This window comes from Chanos chanos, chromosome 7 (assembly GCF_902362185.1).
Source record: "Chanos chanos chromosome 7, fChaCha1.1, whole genome shotgun sequence".
Lineage (NCBI taxonomy): Eukaryota > Metazoa > Chordata > Actinopteri > Gonorynchiformes > Chanidae > Chanos > Chanos chanos.
This window is the reverse complement of record NC_044501.1, coordinates 31,497,229-31,520,758: the sequence shown is the minus strand read 5'-3', so window position 1 is coordinate 31,520,758 and position 23,530 is coordinate 31,497,229. Positions and strand designations below refer to the sequence as shown.

At 41.0% G+C, this 23,530-nt stretch overlaps 1 protein-coding gene across 1 annotated transcript; it reads left to right on the top strand.

Moving 5' to 3' along the window:
• The first annotated feature begins 876 nt into the window (after positions 1-876).
• Positions 877-22,129, top strand: synpo2a (synaptopodin 2a). Its single transcript, XM_030779188.1, has 6 exons — positions 877-984; positions 9,244-9,395; positions 9,643-9,649; positions 10,397-11,129; positions 13,209-16,972; positions 21,554-22,129. Exons 1-6 carry the CDS (start codon positions 877-879, stop codon positions 22,127-22,129), a joined length of 5,340 nt encoding a protein of 1,779 aa, XP_030635048.1.
• Positions 22,130-23,530: the final 1,401 nt, after the last annotated feature.

Genomic DNA, 23,530 nt, shown 5'->3' with positions numbered 1-23,530 from the left:
TCTAGCTGTCAGTGCCTTTCTTTCAAGTGACAGAGGGATATTACATACCTGGAAAATGCTTAATAAACCGTACTTTTTTCTTTTTTTTTTTTTACCAATGTGTGGTTGAGGAATTTACATTGAGTTACGGAGTTAGGGTCTCACAACGTCTGTTTATTCTAACCGCACTAATCATATATCAATCATGTTAGTACAAATAGTTTAAAATGTCTTTAGTAATCAATAACTCATCAAACGCATGTAAAAGTTGTCTTAGTCAGCTGACTCAGAGAAACGATAATCTGAAGCAAAACATTTTCGGTGGAGGGGAGGTAAAAGAGGCTCGTGTTTGGTTCTGACGCAGGATCAGGTAAAAATTGGGGACTTGCGTTACGTCTATACTGCAGGTTTAAGTCCAGGAACGGTAATTAGCCTATTTATTTTCCAGTGCAGGTTCGGCAGAGACCCAGTTTGTATGGAACATGGACTGATATACGTCGTAAAGGTTGCTTTCATAATGATTTTATGTGCTGTAGAAGAGCTGAAGACATGAAAAGACATACGTCAACATCATTTAAAAATTTTAGGTTGGTAAATATTCGTAATAGATAACTTCCGAGCAATCAATAATTGAGGCGTAATTCAAAATATTACTTTCGAAAATAAAAAAAAATATTACTGCGCATTAACGGTCTCTATTCTTCGAATTTACGCTTTCGCATCAGTTTAGTTCTCACGGGGCATGTCCTTCCAGCATGACGTACTCAAGTGGGCGGGTCCCACGATGTAACGCCGCTATACCCACCTACACTGGCTGAGTTATTATAGAGAAGTTAGATTCTGTCTTAAAACCTGGATGAGAGCGGTCTCAGCAGCGGCGGGCTGAGAAGCGCTTGCATGATGGGTATCGGGGATTACATCTGTATAACGGTGCATGGTGGCGCGCCCTGGGGCTTTCAGATCCGAGAGAGAGACGAATCTCACCATCCCCTTCAGGTTTTTCAGGTGAAGTTCAACTACTTACCGATGACGGTGATGCTGCTGCTGATGATAACTACACCACTAATACCAAACTATTACTGAGATCATTTCTACTGATATTAATGATAAAAATCGTCATCACCATCATCTTGTTACTTCTCAGAGTCAAAGTTACACATATTGTTGTTTGCATCATAGAGACAAATGAGGAGTAAAATTTTTCCCTCGCTGTGTGCTGACTACCTTGCTGTAGAATGCTTGTAGAATGAGTTTCAGTAGGCTAATGAAAATTTAATGCACGAGTGGATTTTTCTACGTTACGCCTCAAAATAATCAAGTAGATTTGTGCGTTTACTTCTCATTAATTTCTTCTTGTACATGAAAAGTTTGTTCTGGACAAACTGTAAGTGTATAAGTAAAAAACCTTAACTAATACGAGGAGGTTAACTTCTTGCGTGCAGCATGACCATTCTGAAATATAGGATTTTAAGTTGTAATCGTCCTGATAAATCATTGCAGAGCCGCCAGGAAGAATCTGATCATTCGTGCTTGTTTCGTATCAGGTTTGATGAGCAGATAACTGGCAAAAAAGGTGGTGATTATATTATTTGCCGCTGTAACAAACTCTATCAGTTGATTGCTTGTGATCCAAAGGATAGCGCGATTGATATGATACAGTGAGTTCGCTTTAATACCCCGTTCCCTGACCGTTGCTTTTCTTCTGTGGAATTGTGAAGTGGTCCTTATATGGTCATGGCAACTGGAGTCTGTAGGCAGAGAGAAGGCCAATCTGTTATCACCCCTACAGACTACAGCAAGAATCTAAACACACTTTAAGGCTGTTAGTGCATGTGCAGTGGGGTTATTAATGTGCCTTGTGCATGCCTCAGGGGGTATAGCAGAAGTGAACTTTACAAAATGAGATATCTGCCTATAAAGGTGAAGAATTTGTTACTGCTGAGGTATGTAAATGCTTATGTTTATTGTGAGTATAAGCAAGCATTCCTACACAAATATGTAGCCTCTTGTACATGTGTAGGTTACTCAGTGGTTTCAGAGGATATTACTCAAAGGTAACAATTTTTTGTTACCTCTTTTGGCAAGTTTTGTTTTCCCAAAGGCATACACTTATGCTCTCTCTCTCTCTCTCTCTCTCTCTCTCTCTCTCTCACACACACACACACACACACAGAGTTCTTGGAAAACAGAAAAAGTAGCACCATGGGTCCTGTTAAAGTTAGATTTAGGCCTTCACTTAAAGTTAAAACATGTTCAGTCATTTACTGATTAGTTGGCCAAATAAAGGAGCAGCCTTCTGGGGGGCTTTTGAGAAACTTCTGGCTGTTGAACTTGATTACCAGAACCAAGATGACTCTTTTGGTTTCCGTCCCAGTTTTTAAATGATGGTGGCTTTACTACTTGGTCCGCTGTTGCTAGTCTGCCCTTAAGGGTATGTCTGTCATCTCTTGAAATGCTGAACACTTGATGGAAAACATTGTCTAGAGTTTACAAATATAGTACCAATTTCTCATCTCGAAAAGCTCCAACCACCCTGGAAACATCAGATAACGGTCTGGCCTGGAGGAACAGTGCCCTGTAAAATTTTTGCCAAAAGTTTACTTGGGGTTCAGATTCCAAAGTGAGTTTTTAAAGAATGTTCAGTCCTGATTGGTGCCGGCCAGAGAATAAACTCTAACAAAAAAAAATGAATCCCCCTTTTCTTCTTACTAGTTTTATGGCTAATTCCATAAAAATCCTAATTTAATACTAAAATACTTCACAACCCAGTAATGTTCTATTAGCTCATCAAGGTGGTTCCCAGTCTTTATGAACTTCTATCCAAACCTAATGATCTTCAGTGGACCCATGTTCAACAGTTGGTGGTGTGGGATGTTTTCTTTTTACATAAATCTCCCTCACTACATGCTTTCAGTAGTGTGTCCAGGAACACAATGTTACAATCTCTAAACCACTTTAATAAATTAGAGAGAGACTTAGAGAGATTTGAAAAGTTTAAACATGTGTACTGGCACATGCAGCTCTGTAGACGCTAACCACAGAGATGAATGTAAGTTCAAATGTAAACAAGGTGTAAAATGAACGTAGGCAATAACTTCCAGTTAAGTTTAAATATATGTTTGTTACACACTGATGAACACTGAGACTGTGTTAGGTCCAAAGTATTTGTCATTTTTTTGGATTACGACTGGATGTTATGTGAAATAATAGATTTCTTTAAAGATATTACTCCTAGGTTCCTTCAAGTTTCATGACCTTCTGTAATGATATAAAGTTGACATCGAGGTTCTTTTTCTGTAAACAGAATGATTAAATATGTGATGCAGATGTGTGTAACAGAGCTTTCTCAAGTAGATAAAAACCTCATTAAACTGAAACATTGTTAATGCTTCTCTATCATCTGTATTTAAACTGAATGTTGGTATCTTGTTCTTTTAACAGAATGGTTTTGGAATTTCATAGTTACTGTGACTGTCGCTTAAAGTATTTGAGTTTTTATCTACGAAATTACCAAAACGATCATGCTTTTACCACGTCTCAAGATCCAAAAAAAGAATGATGATCTCTGTAAGTCGAAATTTTTGTCATGAAAATAAATTGGTTTATTTTGGGATTTAATACATGGCTCTGGCAGCAAATGGTGCTTTAGCTATGCAAAATGGTTCTGCCTCACTACCATAATTATTTGGTTTAGTAAAGCTGTCATCAACCTGTCCTCTTTACAGAGTGTTAACACATTTCAAAAACACTTGCATTCTGCAGTCTTCAGAACGAGCCAATGGGGAGAGTGCGATAACCTTCGCGTGAAATATGAGAGGTTTCTTGGAATCTCTGGATAATTTAAATGGTACATCTGATTTAGCTGAACATTATTCAGATACTTTTATATGATAACTGCATTCCGTATGTCAAAAGTTCTCTCAGGAACTTTTAAAGTAATTTTAAATTATTTTCAGCTGCGTGTTACAAGAGCGTTGCAAAATTCAAGATGCTATTTATGGAAACAGGGAAACAGAACACAGTTACAAAATTGTGGGTCTGACATTCAGTGATTGTAATGGAGCCTGATCAAAGGAATATCTCAAAGTACATTCAAATAAACATTCTGTGTATCCAGGCTGCGGAACTATAAGCGCCAACAGTATGTAAACAGCTATGCTTACTTTCGTTTTATGTCTATGCTAATTAATGTACTGTACCACGTATTGTGATGTCTGATAGCCAAAGCCTGGAAAAAAATCACTGGTTAAGTAGTCCACAAGAAATCATATTTATATTTTAAAAATATTGACCTCACCATCTCATTGAAATGGCAGTTATCCAAGAACTGAAGAGATTTTGCCAATCTGATGGAAGAACAATGACAATTCTAAGGGCCCAAGACTAAAAAAGACATAATGAAAATCCCCTATTCTCTACCGAGGCAGAACAGAGCAATACAGATGTTTACATTTTAAGCGAGAACAGTCTGTGAAAGCAAGGCAAATTCGGTTCAAAATCAAATTGTTACAGTGGACTGATTTTAAGCCAGACGTCTGCGAGAGGAGACTATTCTCCTTTTTCACACGCACAAAAAGAAAACACTGAATTGAATTAAAGCTAAATCTAATAAAAGATAATAAATGCCAAAATTTGAATTAAAGCTAATTTTGGCTAGAGGAATAATCTCCATCTTGGGATGTGTTTGAGTCTTGATATTTTCTTGGCACTTTGTGTCTTTCTTTTTCATTTTGGATACATGATTCTAATTGAATTGCGCATAATTCAGAGTTGCTGAGACGGCTGAAGTTCAACAAGAGTCTGTCTTTATGTTCTTTTTGTCTGACTTATTGCATTTTATAAGCCATGTGCAAGCGCAAGCTTCAGTCGAACTGTCAAATATTTGCTTGTGCTACTGTGAAATGGTCAGATATGACGTCCCTCGCAGGTACTTGTCTCCGCCAGAGATCTCAGTGGGGGTGACCTGGGGTCGGGGCGAGACATCTGGAAGGCATATCTTTAACCCTCAGTTTTCTTAAGTAGGTAACAGGCAAACCTGTCAGAAAGCAGAGGGGAAACTTTCGATACCGTGCTTATGTAACGCAGCCATGAGAAATATGCTCACATGAAGGGTCACTTTCAGGTTTAATAAGAAAAGTCGACTGTAAGCCATTGCTGAGAGGCATGTGTGTTCGATATCCTTTTCCAGACAAAAGCGACCGTTAAAGGATTGACGTGCCGTTTGAGAGCCCTGCGCATGCAGGAGGCTGTTTGCCTTATAAGGCAGACTGTGTTTTTTTCTTTCTTTCTTTTTTTTTTCTCCGGATTGTTTGGGAATCCTGGCTCCTGGACAAAGATGGTGAAGTCATAACTTTTCACATTTTTAAAGGTGCAGTCTCTCTCTCTCTCTCTCTCTCTCTCTCTCTCTCTCTCTTTCTCTCACTTCCCCTCTATATGGAATTGATGCCAAAAACATCAACATGGCATTTCTTTTTAGACAAAACTGGATCAGATGGTTTAGACCAGAGACTGTAATGTGTTCCTGACAATACAAAAAAAGAAAGTAGGCCTATAACTCAGAAGTACTTTGTTCAGATGATGTCAGAGGATTGCTTGTTTTCTGATTAATCTTCTGGTGCTTTGAGGATTCGCCGTTTCATATATTCAGTTTGACATCTGGTAAATCAGTAAAATTCAGACTTAATATGTTAAACACATGCTTCTTCGTAACTAGAGACAAGTTTACCACTACTGATGTTATCAGCCAGTGCAGGTTACCTTCAGGTATAACTGCAATTTTTGTAAGGGTTTCACAGAAGTCTGATCTTTGTAAAAGCATGACTGATGCCAAGTTGAGTCTTTTAAAACTGTGTTATCTTATTTTGCCATAGTGAAGTGTTACCTCACCAATTCCTTTGTGAGTAAATTATCTCAAGTTAGACACAAGCCATTAGTTATACATTTCTGAGAGTGAAGTCCAGCATAGAGTAGAAAATCCTTACCTTTGTATGTATTTATATTGTACAAAAATACATAGTAATTGTATAACCTCGTACAGGAAAGCGTTCTCTTAAAGATGTTATGTGAAAAGCCTTGTTTTACTTTAAAGAGTGAAGTAACCGAATGTTCAGACTGACTAATACATCTACTCCCATGACCCTTATTAAACTACCACCCAACATTCTGTCCTCCATTTGATTTTATAGCTCTTCAGCTTTTGGTAGCAAGATTGTTCCAGTAAGGAACAATTGAGTTTTAAAGAAAGTAGCTCAGAGTTCATTGTGCTTGTTCTGCAATGAGGGGGGTGGGGGGAGGGAAGGGGCGGGGGTGTTCTGTATGTTGCAGATTTGAAAACATAATTGCTCAAAGCTGCATAGGAAAGGTATTGCTGCGAGGCATTACCACACTATAAAACAACACGCTGCATGTTGGTTTCATTTTGCACACGTGTGTTGATACTGTTTTTGAATGACTCTCTTGTTCGACTTCCAGTGCTGTTTAGCTATTGGCTATAATAACATTATTTAGTGGTATTGGTCTCATAGCAGAAAAGGATTTTCTCTTTTCCAGTGGAGGGAAACCCCCAACTGCTGGGTCTCTATAAAGTATTCATGAAGAATACATGATTTAAAATATACACAAACACACACACACACACACACACACACACACACACACATATATATATTGGAATTTATGAATAATTTTCTCAGAATAAATCCAGTTTGGAAAGTGATATTCCATGAGTGAGTAGATTCTGACTCCTGTCCTTTTCATTGCATTTTGCACTTAAGATGCATCACTTTGACAGTTTGCATGTTTCATTTTGATATACTGCGCATTTACCGACATTAAGTATTCTGGTTTGTCATCTTTATTGGTGTTTGTGTGTTTTGTTACTATGGTGGAGACATGGCTTTGGCGCACTTTATCAACATTTACAGTATCGGACGGGAGACGGTTGCTCCTTTCAAAGAGCTTTCCCCTCCTTTTTTGGAGGGGGAGTGAGACTGAGTCGGACTCCAGGAACCCAGACCTCGCTATGTTTCCTTACCCTTTGAACAGAAAGACACAAGTACAGAGAGGGACCTCCATGTAGGGCTAATGGCATGGCGCCATTTACTTTTGCCATTACTGTTAATGAGACCAAGTATTTGTCTCACTGTTTTATCACACTCTGTGCGCCTAGTGCTCATAAAACGACCCCGATTATGTTTCTAGAGTAATTGACTGTTTTGAGGGTATGTATACCAGTCAATTGCAGTTTTCCACTTGGTATTGCACAAGACGTTATGATTACCATAGTACTTTTAGTCCACAGGTCTAATAATTCCCGTATAAACTTGCAGTCATTTGGCAAGGGACTTGGATATTACTGGTAGATATTGACACACAGACCTGTGATATCTCTAAAAATGTTTTGACTTTGATGTGGGAACGTTATACAATGGAGTATATTTTTGTATATCCTGATCGTGACTATTTGCCAAGTCTTAGAACTCGAATATTTTAAAGGCCAAGAGGAGGGTTCGTTTGACCAGCAAGTAGCAATAAAAATGTCTCATGGTTTCAAATAATGACCAGACTGAAATTCAATGGTTGGAGTTCAAATTGTTATTTTTGGCCTTCATGTTGTACTGCCCTCTAGTGGTGTAACCAAAAAAAAGAAGACAGTATGACTGTCACATCTTGAACTTTCAGAATAGTCTTTGCAGTCATCTACTCTTTTAGAAAGTATTGGAAATTTTAAATCATACTCATAAAGGAATAATTAGTATCATCTCAAATTTCATTTACATTGACGTCCATGACAAGTTGAATATCCTTTGTGGGAAAAGCCTTTTGCTTTATTTGGAGTTAAATAGTCCAAAACAAAACAGAGTTAAGTGAATGGATTATTTTCAGTTTGTTTGGAACAGCTGTGCATATTTTGGGTATGTTGTAGTAACATGGTTAAGGGCGGTCTAAAAAAAAGTCTGAGGATGATCCCTTGTGTTTCTGCTGTGATTTCCCCTGAATGAATGCCAAAATTACATGCCTGGGAGAGGGCTGAGGGCTCTTAGTTCACTGAAGGTGAATGGCGTAAGTTAACCGAGGTGAATCTTATAAGTGGCTGTTTAATTTTAATAGTAGTGCTGCTTGAGTTTACAGTAACAGGCTGTTTGCAGCTATATCCAGCCAGGTGGTGTTAGAGAGCTCATTTAAGACCCACACATTTGGCAGTCCTGTCATTCTTGTTAGTTTAATGTATGTGTGTGTGTGTGTGTATATATATATATATATATACACACACACACACACACACACACACACACACACATATATATGTGTGTGTGTGTGTGTGTGTGTGTGTGTGTGTTTGTGTGTGTGTGTGTGTGTGTACACACATATTATTGTTGTTTTTTGGTTTAAAATCTTTATTATGTTCATTGTAAAGAGGATTCTGCTGTGATACATCTCATTTTTTTCATAATTTTAAAACATTCAGTACAAAAACATTCTATCCATTCTTCAGTGTCCCAGTCGGGCACCGTTTTGATTTCCCAGTTGTATTGACACATATGATTCAAAAGATTCAGTTAATTATGAAACATATGGCTTGTCAAACTAGGTGTGGCAGTTAGGTGAGCAGATTCAGAAGAGGAATAATTGGTGCCTAGGTGTCCTGAAGATTGGATTAAAATGGCAGTTGTGTTGGCAGAGACTGACACATTGAAATGGTGCCAAACAGTAAGGATTGGTGGCCATTTGTGCTTTTGATGACATATTCACTTCCCTTAGGACACGAACAATGTGCTTCACAAGCCCAGAGCATCTTGACCTTCTTTAGTTGAAAATGACAAAGTGTGGCATCCATTACAGAGATCCTGGTCAAACAATAGCGCTGTTGACTGCTGACCGCATTTCAGGGGTTGATTTGCTGTCTGCACACAGTCACTGTAAAAGGTCACTGACAGGTTTTATACCCTAATGGCTCTACTGTTTCATTATTCTATACTTGGGGGTTACAGAACTAGTATGGCCAACAGTGTGTCTTTGTCATGTGATGAGCACCTGTTGCAATATATTCACATTAGTGGTCACCATAAAACTAAGACATTTTGACATAAATAGGACATAGATAGAATGTTATATGAAAATTATCTGTTGGTACCAAGGCTTCAAAGAATAAAAGGTCAAATTTATGCAAATGTTTTGTATACAACGCAGGCAAGGCTTTAAGCCATAAGTCTCATGTGATGTTGTCTAATGGGATTATTAATAGTTTTGTTTTCTGTCTTGTAGATTGAGGAAGCCTCTCCTGCTTCCCTGGCTGGACTCTGTGAAGATGATGAAATAATCTCAATAAATGGAGAGTCTTGTGCCAATCTCACCCTTCCAGAGGCAATCTCTCTCATCGAGGCTTCCACTGACAGCTTACAGTTGCTTGTCAAAAGGTACTAATCCTCTTTTAAGTTCTTAACTACCAAAATTTAATCCTGAATCACTGTTAAAGCACCAAACTAATGCTGTTAGTTTAGTTGGATTTGGAGGCCTGACACAATGTACAATTCTCTGCTCTATTGCAAACGAAATCACATGTTAATGCTCCCCACAAAGCACATCACATGTTAATGCATCCCACATATGAGTGAACTGACCTTTGATCGCTGTAAATATGACAAAAAAAAAAAAAGAAAACAGCTGTTGTGTATTTGGGTCCTTAAAAACTGAGTCAATGTGCAGCTGCTCAGGCTGCCAGTTTTTGGTTTGTGCTAATGTCAGATCTGACGTGCCAACAAATGCTTGTATGTGGAAAGGAAGCATATAAGGCCCCTAAGATAAGTCTATCACTCTTGGACCAGCACGTTTTCACACACCAGGTGGATCACCAAGTGTTAATGGGCAAACAAGCTAACAGGATATGGCTTCTGTGATATCTGAGGGTCCTTGATTGACCATGAAAATTTCTTGGTGGATGTCTGTTTCATCGGCGTACACTGACACAGAGCTATAAAATTCTTTATGTCCTGCATAATATTGAGAGGAGATATTAAGTCTGGTCCATTGAACGCAATGACCTTTTAATGTAATTTTTTTTCTCTCAACCCTTATTTATTTTTTAATAAATCATTTGAGATCACCCTCAACGTTCACCTTAAATATGAAGAGCGTATTCTTACTCATGTATCTTAAAATGGAGATTTAAACCAGTTTGAAGGCCACTTTTATGTGTTTCTCAATTCCGTTTGAGAAAATCCAACTGGAAATGGATTTATTTTGTTCAGTCATGTGGTTTTATCTTAAAGCATTTTCTGTGACTACAATGACTACATATTGCGATTGTTACCAGATATAATATTTTCATAATGAGTTTAATTAAAACTGTCTCTGTTTTGCTAGGTCCTCTGTGCACTCCCCTCATGGATTAGAATCAGCTAAGGAGAACTTGGATGAGAAACAGCCCATAGGGGAGGTGTTTAAAAGCACCGCACATGTAATCCCATCCCCATACAAGTCCCAGGCACCCAGGGAGCTGTACATCTCCGAGTCCCAGGATGAGGCATACTATGGGGAGACAGACAGTGATGCCGAGTGCCCTGGTGGCTCCCGTTCGGTCCAGACTCAGTTTTGCATACCTGCACCAAGGCATCAGGCTGGAACGGACAGCCAGGGCTCTAGGGTTGGAGGCAACCAGTTAGAACTCACTCCAGGATCTGTGGTAGAACTACAGCTGTCTCTCTCCAAACAGAGCCTGGAGGAACCTAGCTGTACATCGCTAGGCAGCGCCCGTGGAGTAGAGGGATATGTCCATCACAAAGAGACCGTTGAGGCTATCAGTTCAACCGTCACTACTAGCTGCTCTCTATACATCCCCCGGCAAGAAAGAGAGCCTTTGGGCCAACGGGCTGTGTTAGTTCGCTCCCCCTCTTCTATGCTGGGTCAGGTGGAGGTGACCCTGCAGCACCCATCGGGGAGGGGCTCTGAGAAGGAAGGGGCGGATACCTCCGTGCCAGAGTCCAATATCAGTGGACAACTTGATGATGGAGGGCAAGAAGAAGGAGGGTGCGACGAGGGAGCCCCCGCCTCCTCCATCTCCACCGTCTGCTTTGAAATTCCTTCAGATGAGTGGGAGTCTGAGTCTGACAGGGAGAACAACAAACCAAACAGGCACCGGGCAAGGCACGCCAGTAAGTATCACGCCTTCTGAGTTTGTAACTGCTAATGCCTTGGCAATGTTTGAAACTGTATGTCCGTTCCCCGTTCAAAAGACTCTTAATGTTTCTTGAAGTAAGGCTGTCAACTTAGAATGGCAGGTGTGCATTCTTGTGGTAGCTTTTAGTGCGTAAAATGAAACCTGTCTGGAGGAAAAAATTCTCACTTGCTTGGATAGCGTAGCATTTGAAGTTAAAATATTTCATTCAAACCTTAGTTATGGTCTTGTTATGTCTCATTGTGAAGTTGGAATATAAGGAGTCAAATTCTTAGTTTTGACGAATAAATAAATGGCAATACTGGGATAAGTTAAGAGCTCTGATCGTTTGCTGCTAAATAAGCAACAAAAATTAAATATGTTTCATATTTGATATATAATTAAATTAATTATGAGTAATGAAATAAATGTGCTTCATAACTTGTAGTAGGCTGCCTGAAGATAATCCATTTGCCCAAGTTAAGAATAAGCACAAGATGCAAATTGTACCCTTTGCTAAAGGATATACAAAATTGTGATTATTTATCAAATGTTGGGACTCTCTCAGCATGCGTAGCAGTGCCGGAGAGAAGGTTTGTAGGGTGACACTCTATGAGGTGAGGTTAAGAATAAAACATGGGCATGCTAATGATGCCTACAGGGCTGCCATTTGATGGACATCAGCATGTGTGACACTGGCTTGATACTTGATCCTTTAAAACTACACGCCTTAGCCACACTGAAAAGGGAAACGTTCTCTACTCTGGATTTTCTACCTCAAGGTTGTGCAGCCAGGAATCAGAAATTAGTGAGAAAATTATTTTTTTTATAATATACCCTTACCAGAAACTGTTAAGGTAGGAAAAACATGGATTGTGTTCTGTGTGTATAGGCAAACAATTCTTTAGGTGTCTCATGGAAGAGAGTTTTAAGTTTGGAACTTGTGAACTTTTGGAACCTACAATGCTGCGTCAAATTGCTATTTTTACTCTTTGGAACTACCGTTGGGTCCTCTTCAGTAGCGCATGCAGACATGCTTTCACAGCTGCACAAGGCGTGTGTTAACATTTTGCGTTACCAGATAACAAATGAAGATGATGTTATGCATGAGTGAAAGTCTTAAGTATTCAAGAAAAAATGCTGTGCGTTATGCTCATTTAAAATTCTATGGATGGTAAAAATAAATAAATAAATAAGTACAAAAAAAATTGAATTGGCAGAAGAATGAAACAGATTTTTTCAGATTTTTTGGAAAAATTTGATTTGTTTATTTATGTCCAGTGAAGTGACATAAAGCCCCTGCTATCTACAATTTGACGATTAGGTTATTGTCCCTCTGAGAAATGCAGGATTTTAATTGTCTATCTGTCTTCTGCATAACTTGCAGAATGTTATGTGCTTGCTAATAGACAGACACAAATAGTATAGTAATGCCATTTTCTTATTTGATCATAAAATGGCCATCAGAGCACAAAATACCACATTTTGATTAAATGTCAAGAATCTAAAGATTCAGTGGAAAACAAGTAACAGTGTATTGGTCGCACATCATTGTCACAAATGGTTGATTCCACTGTCCATAGAGTGGTTTATTTGTGTTTTAAAGCATGAAACCACATTTTGTCAGACAATTTCCTAAATTAGGGCCGATTTTTAGTCTATTCCATTGCAAAATGTACATAAATATCTTTATAATATATTGACATAAATGCAGGTCAAGAAATGTAGAACTCATTTGTTTGTAATACCGATATTAAGAAAATGTTTCGAAGAATGCATGTCATTTTTCTGTAGAATGTCCACTCTCAAGTGGAATGATTTGTGGACAGCTCAGTTTTACCAGTGCTATTAATACTCTTAACTTCATATCCAGTTCATTGAAGTAGGCCAATAGGAGTAACCATCCAAAATATCCCTCTTCTATTACCCCACCCTTTATACCCCCTCCCGCTACCCTCTCTCTCTTTCTCCCTCCCTCTCTCTCTCTCTCTCTCTCTCCCCCCTCCCTCTCTCTTCTCTCTCTTTCTTTCTTTCTCCCTCTCTCTCTCTCTCTCCCTCTCTTTTCTCTCTCTTTCAGGGCTCAGGCGGAGTGAGAGCCTGTCTGAGAAACAGGTGAAGGAGGCGAAGTCTAAATGCAAGCGCATTGCTCTTCTTCTGACTGCCTCTGTTCCCAACCCCAATAACAAGGGGTTGTTGATGTTTAAGAGGCATAGGCAAAGGGCCAAGAAATATACTTTAGTGAGCTACGGAACTGGTGAAGACGAGCCAGAATACGAGGACGAAGAGGGCGAAGAAAAAACACACTCTGTCAACTTCACCCTTCTAACACCCAGTGAGTCAGATTTTGATGACAGTTTCTTCACCAATGCCCAAAGTCAACGAAGTGTTGTGACCTTTGACTTTGACGCTGGACTACTTGAGATAGAGCGTAAGCTCGAAAACCAGGAGGAGATGGAAAAGCTACCTGAAACCAAGGGTAAAGGAGCCCTGATGTTTGCTCAGCGCAGGCAGCGCATTGATGAGATTACGGCAGAACATGAGGAGATGAGGCGTCAGGGCCTCCCTGTTGAAGGGGTGCATGAGGCTGAGCAGCAGGTGGCTTACCAGCAGATTGAGGAACACTCTTATAAGCAGTCCTCAGAGGGTCAGAACTACATGGACGTGAGTGCGCACCACCAACAGCAACCGCAATATCAGCAATATCAAGAACCATACTACCACCAGCAGCAACAACAACACCATCAGGAATACCAGCAGAACATACAATATCAGCAACAACAACAACAGTATCAGCAACATCAAGAATATCACCAACAGCAACAATATCAACAACATCAGCAATACCAGCAACAGCAGCAGATGCAACAGTATTCTTCTCATAATATGAATGGTATTTCCCACCATCAAGCCATTGACATGCAGTCATCCATCACTAATAGGAGTGCCAAGCCTTTCTCTGTCCAGAACAGGGTGCCTGCTCCTTTTTCCCCCACTCTAAGTGGCGCGAATCAAGAGCAATCTAGCTATTCTCCGGTGGGACAGGGAGAACAGATTGCCTCCCGAGATGAACGTATATCTGTGCCTGCAATCAAGACTGGGATCTTACAGGATGCTAGGAAGAGACACACAGCAAAGCCTATGTTTACTTTCAAAGAGCCTCCCAAGGTTTCACCAAATCCTGTGCTTTTGAACCTCCTCAACAGAAGTGAGAGGAAATTGGGTTTTGAGTCAGGCCCAGAGGAAGACTACCTAAGTTTGGGTGCAGAGGCCTGCAACTTCTTACAGTCCCCAAATGTAAAGCACAAAATTCCTCCACCTGTTGCCCCAAAGCCTCATATAAACCCTGCATCACCACCATGGTCACAGGCAGAAATTGCAAACCAAGAGTTTCCTCAGCCTACTGAAAATAATGGTGAGGCTCCAGCTCCTGAGTTTACTGCTGCTCCTGAAATGGAAGCCTCTCCAGCAGCAGCCCATGAACCGTCTCCTCCATCTGCTCCTGAACCCCAAGAGGATCCTCTCAAGCCACCCACACCAGAGCAGCCTGAAACAGTCCATGCCTGGAGCCCACCAGAGCCTCAAATGCAACCAGCCCAGCAACCTGAGGCTTGGAATGACAATCAGCCCCAACAACAAATAAGTGCCCCTGTTTCTTTGCCGCCAGCACAAGTTCAGGCACACCAAGAGGCCCCTGTCAGTACCTGGAGTCCAAATCAACCTCAAGTACATCAGCAGCCGCCAGTTAGTGTCTGGGGCCCTACTGAGGGGCATCCACAAACCTCTACTCAGACTCAGTCACACTCCCAGCCACCTTGGATAACACAAGCTCAGACCTCCCAAGAGGTGCAATCTCAGGCAACCATTCAAACACAGTCACAGCCACAGCCCCCTTGGGTGACACAAACTCAAGCTCAACTCCAGCATCAACACCAATCTCAGACCCCTACAAATGCTTGGGCACCAGCTCAATGTCAGTCAACCCTTCAACCCTCATGGGTCCAACCTCAAGAACAAGCACAGCCACCCATCAGTGCTTGGGCTCCAGCACAAAATCAAACGCAGCCACCTTGGGTTCAACAGCCACAACATGAATCCCAGCCTTTGCCACCTTGGGCGACCCCACCTCAGCATCAGCCACAGCCCTCGTGGCCTCAAGCACAGAGTCAGCCACAGCCTCAGCCACCTTGGGTATCTCAGGCCCAACCACAACCACCAGCACAGCCACCTGTAAATACATGGCCCCAGCCTCAGAGCCCTGTTCAAGCACAACCTCCTTGGGTTCAACAAGCTCAGCCAGCCCCTCAGGCTCCAACACACATGCAGTCTAACATGAATTCTTGGGGTCCAGTGCCTGCTCAGTCACAACCACAGCCACCATGGGCTCAACAGCAACAGCAGCCTCCTCAAGAACATAGCCAGCAAAAGATGAACACTTGGGCCCCAGAGCAGGATCAGGTACAGACTGCTTGGGCTCAACCACAGCCGTCAACTCAGACTCAATCACAGCCTCCATGGGCCCATCAGCCTCAACAACAAGCCCCACCGCAGCCACCTGTGAGCCAGTGGGCACCACCACAATCTCAGCCTGATCAACAACCACCTATAGGTTCATGGACCCCACAAGCTCAGCAACCTCCCATGAGCACCATGGCCCCCAGTGAAACTCCCAAAACACCTCCCCAGTCCATTAAGCCGTGGAATCAGTCTCCGGCCCCTGCTCGGCCTCCAGCTCAGCGGATGAATTCTTACACGCCAGGGACGAAGATACCATCTCCCACTCCAATGGGCAGCAGCTTTTCTTCTCCTGGAGCGGGTTCATCTTTTGAGATGCCAGCCTTACGAGGGAAAGGGGCAGAACTGTTTGCAAAGAGGCAGTCCAGAATGGAGAAGTTTGTGGTGGATTCTGCCACAGTACAGGCAAATAAGGCAAGACCCACATCACCCACTCCCTCCTTGCCAAACTCATGGAAGTATTCACCCAATTGTCGTGCTCCCCCACCTTTAGCGTATAACCCCCTTCAGTCACCCTCTTACCCACCTGGCGCTATCAAGCAACCTCCCTCCTCTAGTCCTTCAGCAAAAGCTAAAAATAAATCCAAAGAGAAGGAGAAACCACCTCCCAAACCCCTTCATGTTTTGGATGTCATGAGGCATCAACCTTACCAGCTAAATTCTTCTCTATTCACCTATGGCCCAGCTGCTGAAAAGCTTGCTGCAGAAAAGGAGGCAGCAGAAAAGCTAGCAGCAGAAAAGCGTGCTGCTGAAGAAGCAGCCCAGGCCCAAGCTCAAGCTCAGGCCCATGCAGCAGCTATGGCTAACCAAAACCAGCATGTTATGTATGATCAAAGTCCTGTCCAGCCTTCCGGACAAATTAATGTTCCCTATGGTTTTATACCTCAACAGCCCCACCAGCCACAGCAACAGTATGGGATGGCAGTTAATTCACCTTCTTTGCATGATGGTTCCTATCACCAAGCCCCTATTAATGCCTACCAGCAACCTCCTAACACTTATCCACCTGCACTTCATCAGCAAGGTCCCTATCAGCAAGCATACAATCCTTCTTACCAGCAAGTCCCTGCAAATCCTTACGAGCAGCCCCCTAGCCCGCCTTACCAACAGGCTCCTCAACCCCCTTATCAACCAGGCCCTAACCCTCCATACCCACCAGCTCCTTTGCCATCCTACCAACCATCTCCCAGTTCTTATGTGGTGCCCAGTTTCCCAGTAGGCACTAAGGCTGAGTCTAGCTCAGGGGCAACCATTGTTGCTGCTCCAAAGCCCAAGTTCTCAGCTAAAAAGAGTAACGCCCAGGTGTGGAAGCCAAGCACTGCTGAAATTGTGGGTAAAGAGTGACACTTCAACTTGCACACTTCAACTGGTACACTTGCACAAAGTAAACCATTGTATATAAAACTAGTTTAAGAAAATAATTGAATGGGTTGATGATATATATATTTTTTTTATAGCTTAGGTTTTGAAACTTGCTCTCCTCAGTGTTACATAATGTAAGAACAACATAGTGTATATTATCAGTTCATCAAGTTTGTAGCTTTTTACAGACTAGTCTTCCATGAGTGTAAAACAAATGCAGGTAGGATGCTATTTCTTCAGATATTAGTGAAGTGAACTGAGTCTGTGTTGATCACGCTCCAAGAGTTTGGTCATTATTGGTCAGCTAATAATATAGAAGATACAGAGTGACTGGGTAGTAGGGGTGTAACAGTACACAGAAGTCACGGTTCGGTTCACACCACGGTTTGGACATCACGGTTCAAGTACGAGTTTGGTACAATGGGAAAATAGCAACAAACCCCCCAAATGCATGAGACTAGGTTTCTTTCATTTATTTTTAACAGACAGTAGTGCAAGTTACACTTTGCTCCACCTGGTGTCGTATAGTCCCCCCTGAGGTAATTTGTACAGCCTGTAGTGTATTAAAGGTGCCATAGAATGGAAATCATGATTTTCCTTGCCCTTTTGAATTCACTGAGATGAATGTGGAAACATTGTCAAAGTATGAAAAAATGCATTCTCCTCCTACAACCATACGATCTATGTGAAGAAAACTTTCTACAGCCCTTTCTGATTCCATACAGTAGCGTGTAGCCATTTGTTGGCGATAGACTGCCAGCATTGCCGTCTATTATTTACTAAGAAATGCGGTTTACTTCTTACTACAATGTACCAGTAAACAAGACCATAAGGTCCTTGAAAACTTATGTCGTAATATGTTTGCACTACAATCAGATCCCAAATCGTAGAGAGAAGAGAACAAACTAAGTGTGAGAGAGTGAAATGAGAGACTTGCGCTTGTGAAATTTTGTTCCGCACTACGTTCATCAATTGTTGCACATAGGCTACCACATATTCTCCATACGGCTGCATGCACCGAACTGTTACGTCCGTACCGTGATGGTTCGGGACAGATACACGTACTGTTACACCCCTACAAGGTAGTAAGAGAAACATTAAAGGAACAATTGAATGTTTGAAGAGCAAAAGACAGAATGTACAGGCACGTTGGACACCTACTGATAATTTGAACTTCACAGTGAGATCACCATGCCAAAAGAGGCATAATTTTAAAAACAACACTTTGCTACCAATGGTTGATCTCAAAGATATGTGATTTGTTGTTAATGTAGAACATATTCTGAGATGAATATGAAATAATCTACATGAGTCTACTGAAAAGTTTGAATTAAGATTGAAAGTAAACTTCAGTTGATGGATGGAGACTGGTATAAACACTGAAGCTGACCAGATCTATTTCCAGTATGTAAGTATGTAATGATTATTTCAGTGTAATTAATGGTGGGGCACTGACACAAAAGGATGAATGTATTCTGTAATGGAGACAGATTTTTCACAGACCCACTTGAATAGTTTTGTCTTATTTTCAGCTTTGACAGCTGTGAAGTTGTATCAAAGCAGTGTGTTTGAACAGTCCACAAAACAGATTGTGTGTATGTGTGTGTGTGTGTGTGTGTGTGTGTGTGTGTGTGTGCGTGTGCGTGTGCGTGCGTGCGGTTAGGGAAAGAGTCACTGGAAAAGAGGGCGGTTTGGTTTCATTTGTTGCAGACACTGGTCAAATTTCATGCTTTGTCTCCCTTTTTTTAAAAAAAAAATCTCCTTCTGCTTTTTAGTTTCATCCTTGCTTCTTTTTCTATCTTCTCAATTGCTTATTTTTTATAAGTGTCTGCATCCACAGAAAAAAGGGGCAACATGATTCTCTTAAAATGTAAACACTGTAAATTTGAAAAATCACTCTTTTTGAGTGAGCTTGGTCAAACTTGTTTTATAATTTAATCGCCTCACCTAAAAGAGCTGCTGTCTTCCTATGTTCTTATTTTAATTTTCATTTTCTTTTGTGTGTGTGCGCGTGTGTGTGTGCGTTTTTCTTCTTTGTGCACTTTCTGTAAGATTTGCCACCGTGCCATTAAAATGATTTCTGTCCTTCAGTTTGTGTTTCTTTCGTTCACCTGCATGTATCAGAATTACTTTCTCCACGCTTTGCATTAGATCATCACCTAGTCGTGTTTTCTTCTGTTCTTTTTTCAGCTATTTAAGAGAGAACTTGCACTCAAGCCATTCATACTTTCACTTCTGTTTGAACTTGATCTGGACTGAAGCAAATTTTTACTCCTCTGAAGTGTTCCTAACTTTTTTCAAAAGACAATAGCAATTAATTGTAAAATCAACTATAAAGACAAAGATATCAGCTGTACAACGAATATACAGAATGGGCGGATGGTTGTCCTTTTATAGTTTTAAAAGGTCATGATGTTCAGTAGCATGTGGCAAGCTTGCCATGGAAATATAGAAAATATACAGTCCTTGAGAAACTTTGTTAATCCTTGGCAGGCTGAGGGCACATCCTTCTCTAGAGTTCTAAAAAAGGAGGTAAGTGCTCAAGAAGCACATTTGAGTGGTCAGCAAGTGAGCAGTTAGCTCAGCAGAAGACTGGATAAATCTGGAGTATGAGCATTGACCTAATTGTGGGGCAGTGTTGCGTCATGGTCTTGGGGCTCTATCTACAGCTCATGGTTGTAATTGGTGAAATGGAGAGTTGATGAGAATCAGAGACCAGTCCAGGGCTGGTCCTCAGGCTATATTAAGATGAATTTGATCCCTGGTCCCATGACCTGAAGTAGGGGAGAAAGACACCTGTTTCTTAGTTCCATTTAAATTCAATTTTTTTATTTATTATTTCCCAAAAAGGTTCTAGTAGATTTTGTCTCAAACAAGATATACATATTTTGAGGTCAAAGGGGTAGACTGAGATTGAGATAGGGTTTTTTTTGTTAATAAAGAGTGGTTTTGTGATGTTGTTTGGTATTGTTAGCTATAGAAACTACTCTTAAAGTTTAGCATTACTCTTAAGAACTGAGACATACAAAATTCTGCGAATCTTCACATAACATCCATTCTATGAAGTGAACAGCACAAAGAAAACACATCATTAAACCAAAAAAGACACTCTCCTGGATACGACTGCCACAAAGCAATGTCACATTTTAAAATGTAGACTAAATATTTCGGCAACTTTAAGGGGCTACATAAGATCTTATACGGCTTTCCTGGTTTTGACCTTTAAACTCTGATCACTGTTGGCTGACACTTGAGACAACACACAGTTGTTCCGGTGCTAGGTCATCCTTGCATCCCTTGTTCTATTTTAAACCTCTGACATGTATAAATCTGTGCAAACTCAGCTAGAATGCTCTTTTGGAGCTCGTATAACATCTGTCTCGAACAAACATAACTCAATAACTAAAGGATTAATAGAATTGAATAGAAAGGGGTCTCTCTGCATACATCTGGAAAATCTGAAAAGGAATGATAAAATCCAAAGTAAATGCATGCAAACAAGCATATTATATAGAAATAAACAAGCAGATTATATAGAAATATGAAGCCTTTATTGCTCTATGGATAATGCATTGTTTAGCAATGGAACAAATGTTATATAACCTGTGGTGTTTCAGAGATCCCATTGCCAACATTTGCAACCATTCTGGAAGACAAGCAACTGTTCTTGAATCACTCCAGATTAGTAACACTAATATTTTGTACATTTTTTCATTGTATTAAAGGTTTAGACTGGGGCAGTGACAGAAGCTTATATGTCAGGCGTAAAGGCAGTGAGTCAGTTACTTTAAGCAGTGGAGACACTCGCTGTTACAGCATTTTGCCAGTTGGTGGTAGCAAAGGCATTCCTACATGGCTTATGCAACCTTAACTCCACTAATCACAAAGCACAACACACCACTGATTTCAGTTGCTAAGCCTGGATCTTAATAGAACTATAAAGGCATCTTTAGCAGAATGAGACATACCAGATGATGCCACTTGAGAAGATTGGATGACTCACTGAAAGACCATACCACGAAAGTGTTGTGTCTCATTCAGAGTCAGGCAGATCCCATTAAACAGGTCTAAATGTGGCATACTACGGAATACCCTCTCCATAAGCCAATTGTTCCGAGAAACTGGGAGGGGAGACTAAGTGTTAGAAACATGTCCTGTATCAATAGAAGAGAGGCCTCTTGATGTAACCTCCGTTCTTTTACTTGATCCTCTGTGAGCCCTCTTGACAGTCTGTTCATGGAGCCGAATCTATTTGACTGAAGGAGTTTGCTGGTCTTATTGTAAACCTGAGTATTTGAGGCAAATACGCAGTTGCAGAGGACAATTGGAATAAATGTGTCAGGTTCAGAGCTAAAAAGTCCTAAAAGTGTCATCTCCACTTTTTTGAAAAAATCAATTTATTGACATTCCCTGGTCTAAAAACGTGTTTTATAAAGTTCACTGAAAACTCCAAATGATCTAAACCATTTCGACTTGTGTGAATGTTTTTGTCACCATGAGCAGTGGTGTTAAAACGAAAACTGAAATGTTTCTGAATTGTCTTTACAGGACGAGTATGCAAGGAGTTCATCTCTATCCCCTTCAGCCAGGTTGTCACCGGTAGGCCTCAGTTCCCGAGCTGCATCAGCCTCCCCAATTACCCGACCTATACCCCAAGCCAAACCCCTGCAGGCTGAAAGACAGGTTTTCCGACTGGACAAGAGTCATAAGCCCCCAACGCCATGGGAGGCTGCCGCCCGCCACCCTTTGGGCCTTGTAGACGAAGCCTTTGCCTTTCAGAGCCTTCCTCAATCTATTGCTTCAAGCGTGCACTCTGCTGCCCAACGGAAGCTCCTACCTGAGCCGCCCGCAGAGTGGAAGGCCAAGGTGGCTTATGAGCCTCCCCCAAAGAGTCAGGGCTTCGTTCCAAACCGCTCACCCCAGTCTTTCTGCTCCCCCACCAAAAGTACAGCTTCTGCTCCAGCCACTCCCATGCCATATGGATCACCAGTAAGACAGCCCCAGCCTCAGAGGTCCATGACGGAGGTCAACCTTGGGTCCTCTTCTTGGACCCACCAGGAGACCAAGAGACCCCCAGGACAGCCAGGCTACAGGTCAGCATACAAAACCTACTGGAGACAGTAACTTTGCATATGAAATCATCTTGTGGACCTCGGGAGTGGACCAAGAAAATGAGCGTAACTTGATTGACGGTACTGGTGTATTAGTTCTTGTTGACCACAGTGAATGAACTGCTTAAAGCACTATTTAGAAAATACTGCAGGAAGGAAGCAAGAGAAAATATCTTATGAAAGGAAAGCGTTTTGTACACAGCTGGGCTCAATAAGCTTTGGTCAAAGTTTTTTTTCAGAGATCCTTTGGTGGACCACAGCAAATCAGTGAAGTTACCAGTGCTATTTCGTGAATGTTCAAGAATGAGAGAAATGTCCAGTTGAAGGATTTTTTTGTAGTAGATGTGGCTGTTTTCTGGTTGTTATGCTAATTGTGAAGCTGAATGAGAAAGTTTAGCAATACAAGTCACTGATTTACTGAACTGAGATTAGCATGTAGACTTTGAGAGGTATAATTGTGTATGTTGTGGATTTTGGCATAGCTAAACAGAACAGAAATACGCCTTATAGAGTGACACAGTAATTGTGCATTTAATAATCAGCATGCAAATAGTCTTTTATACAATTATGCTGAGTCAAGAAGGGAAGAATTTAATTTCCCCCAAAACACAACCAAATCATTACTCTTTTTGGCAATGTTGCTAAAATGTAAAAGGAATGCACAAAGAAAGTTAAATGCAGAAAGGGTCTATGTGTGTTTGTGTGTGTGTGTGTGTGTGTGTGTGTGTGTGTGTGTGTGTGTGTGTGTGTACGTTGAGAGGAGGGGGTGAAATAACATGAAAAGTATAACAACTTTGATGACATTTACTTCATGTGCTGAGCTCTAAATTGAGCTCTCCAACATGTGGATCTCTAGAGGCAGAATGGCTGTTACATAAGCACCACTTTAAGAGATTAAATCATTCTTTAGCTGCCTAGCCAGCCTTTTATTTACTACATTTACATGTAGCCCAGCCCCCATTGCCTGGGGCGACAAGAATGATTGACATGAGAGCAGAATGTTGACGAAACAGAACATGCCTCTTCTTACACATGATCACAGTGTCTGAACACAAAGGAATTGATTGTGTTTGTGTAAGTTACCTGACACTTTGTAAATGTATGGTCTTCGATAGAAAGCTTTTACCACTCAAACTGAAAGTTAATCTTACAAAGTGTGCACCAGCCTAGTCTGAAGCAATGCATGCTCTATGTAGACACTTTATACTTTAGAGGAAAACTTTGAGATGCTTTGAATTTGCATTGTTTATTTTGTATAAGAGAGCTGTCGGGCAATTCAAGTTAACTGAATTTTGATGAATTCATATTTAATTATTGTGATATTGTGACCATCTGAAAGTAGTTCATGGGAGTGACAATTTACACCATTCCAAACGATTGTTATTCAAACTGAAACTATTATTCAAAATTCAAA

Excerpts from the sequence above, each read along its gene's own strand:
- synpo2a (XM_030779188.1), top strand. The coding sequence starts at position 877 with ATGATGGGTATCGGGGATTACATCTGTATAACGGTGCATGGTGGCGCG. Across the intron at positions 985-9,243 it reads ATCCCCTTCAGGTTTTTCAG|ATTGAGGAAGCCTCTCCTGC; the intron begins GTGAAGTTCAAC and ends TCTGTCTTGTAG. Across the intron at positions 16,973-21,553 it reads AGCCAAGCACTGCTGAAATT|GACGAGTATGCAAGGAGTTC; the intron begins GTGGGTAAAGAG and ends TTGTCTTTACAG.